At 34.9% G+C, this 1,901-nt stretch overlaps 1 protein-coding gene across 1 annotated transcript in view; it reads left to right on the forward strand.

Moving 5' to 3' along the window:
* The window catches only part of FBXO47 (F-box protein 47), a 25,759-nt gene that overhangs the window by 13,773 nt on the left and 10,085 nt on the right, over nt 1-1,901 (forward strand). The window contains exon 6 of the mRNA XM_012661212.1: nt 1,617-1,725. Within this exon, the coding sequence (XP_012516666.1) occupies nt 1,617-1,725 (109 nt within the window). The remainder of the gene's footprint in view (nt 1-1,616; nt 1,726-1,901) is intronic.

Consider the following 1,901-nt stretch of genomic DNA (forward strand, 5'->3'; position numbering starts at 1 on the left):
TCATTTCTTTCTATTTTTTTTTTTTAGTAGAGATGGGGTCTCGCTCTTGCTCAGGCTGGTCTCGAACTCCTGACCTTGAGTGATCCACCCACCTTGGCCTCCCAGAGTGCTAGGATTACAGGTGTGAGCCACCACGCCTGGCCAAAACACACCATTACATTTATTTACTCTATACCAATGTCCTCAAAGTTTCCAGCCAATTGTAAAGACTAGAAATACTATGGGGTGGTGTATGTGTGTATATGTGCGTGTGTATATATATATATATATATATATATATATATATATACAGAGAGAGAGAGAGAGAGAGTTTAAAATTGTGGCCTAGTCAAGATGTGATTTTAGAAATCAATTGTATGATTTCAAGAACATTTTTACTAATCTTTTATTGTAAACAAAGACAATAATAATAACTGGCATTTACTGAGCCCTTACTATGCCAGACACTGTTCTAAGCAGTCGACATATATTAATTAATTTAAAACTTTACAACAACCTTATGAGGTAGTCATTGCAATTGGAAGAAACTGGCTCTATGTCTCAGCCTACCAGCTACCAACTCCTACACACCCAGATTCTGGAGGCCTAGGTCCTCATATTGGCCTAGCCCTCTTCTAAGACAGATTTTTACTTATTTAATTTTTTTTTGTTTTTTGTTTGTTTCTTTCTTTTTTGGGGACAGGTAATACATACACATATATTCATGTACAAATCTAAGGGTACGAAATGTATAAAGTGAAAAGTAAGTCTTCTTCCTTGTCCACTGAGCTCGCTTTACCAGAAGTAATCACTGTTACCAGTTTCTTTTACTTTTTTAAATTTTTTAAATTTCAGAATATTATGGGAGTACAAAAGTTTTGGTTATATGAATTGCTTTTGTACAATTTGAGTCAAAGTTGTAAGCGTGTCCATCACCCAGATAATGTGCATTGTACCTGTTAGGTGTGAATTTACCCATCCCCTCTTCCCTCCTCCCACTTAAGATTCATTTTTAAACTCCTTAAATCCAGTTAACTATTTTAAGAAGAATTTATGTGATTAATAAACTTTTCAAAATATAATTGTAGTTATAAACCATTTGAATGTCCTTTTCATATATGTTGTACATTCTAGTAGTTTCAAAGACATAAATTTTTCCTAATAAAAGTTTTTTTGGATGTTCACATCCAGAAGTCAAAAATGCTCAGAATTGTCACATTAAAATGCGATCATCATTTGTAAGCAGTATCATAAATGACAACTAGCGCGGGTCATAGGGGTCCTACTATAGTCTTAAAACTAAGCTACAGTGTGTGCTTATGAGTCAGATGTCTAAAGCTGTGGGCTTTGGCCTTACTTTGTTATTTTCCTCATATTGTCAAAGTTCAGGATTCAGTACCATTTAAAAGCTCTCTAAAAATATACTTCCTTTCCAACCAAAAAGAAAATTGGATTTTGCAGCCTTTCTAGGTTTTGTTTACTTAAATTTCTTATTAATTTGATAGTTCCATAGTGGATAAAAATTGCATGTCACCTTATCATGTGCTAAAAAGTTATGCTCATAATGCAGTAGTGACTTACATTTTAATTTGATGGTCTGAACATCCACAATGTTTCCTTTATTTTATTTTCCTCAGACCTTAACAGCAGGTTGGGATGAACTTGAGTGTCACCGTGTTTTCAGCTTTTTATGTGAGCTAACTAACCTCACCCGTAAGATGGAAACTGTTGTCTGCAGCAAACCAGGTAAAGATCTACGATTTGCAAATAATATTATACAGAGATTAAAATAGAAAAAAAAAAGCAGAGTTCAAAAATGTATGTTTTTTTTTTGAGACAGAGTCTCACTCTGTTGCCCTGGCTAGAGTGAGTGCTGTGGTGTCAGCCTAGCTCACAGCAACCTCAAACTCCTGGGCTCAAGC

This window comes from Propithecus coquereli, unplaced genomic scaffold, assembly GCF_000956105.1.
Source record: "Propithecus coquereli isolate 6110/MARCELLA unplaced genomic scaffold, Pcoq_1.0 Scaffold119, whole genome shotgun sequence".
NCBI classification, from domain to species: domain Eukaryota; kingdom Metazoa; phylum Chordata; class Mammalia; order Primates; family Indriidae; genus Propithecus; species Propithecus coquereli.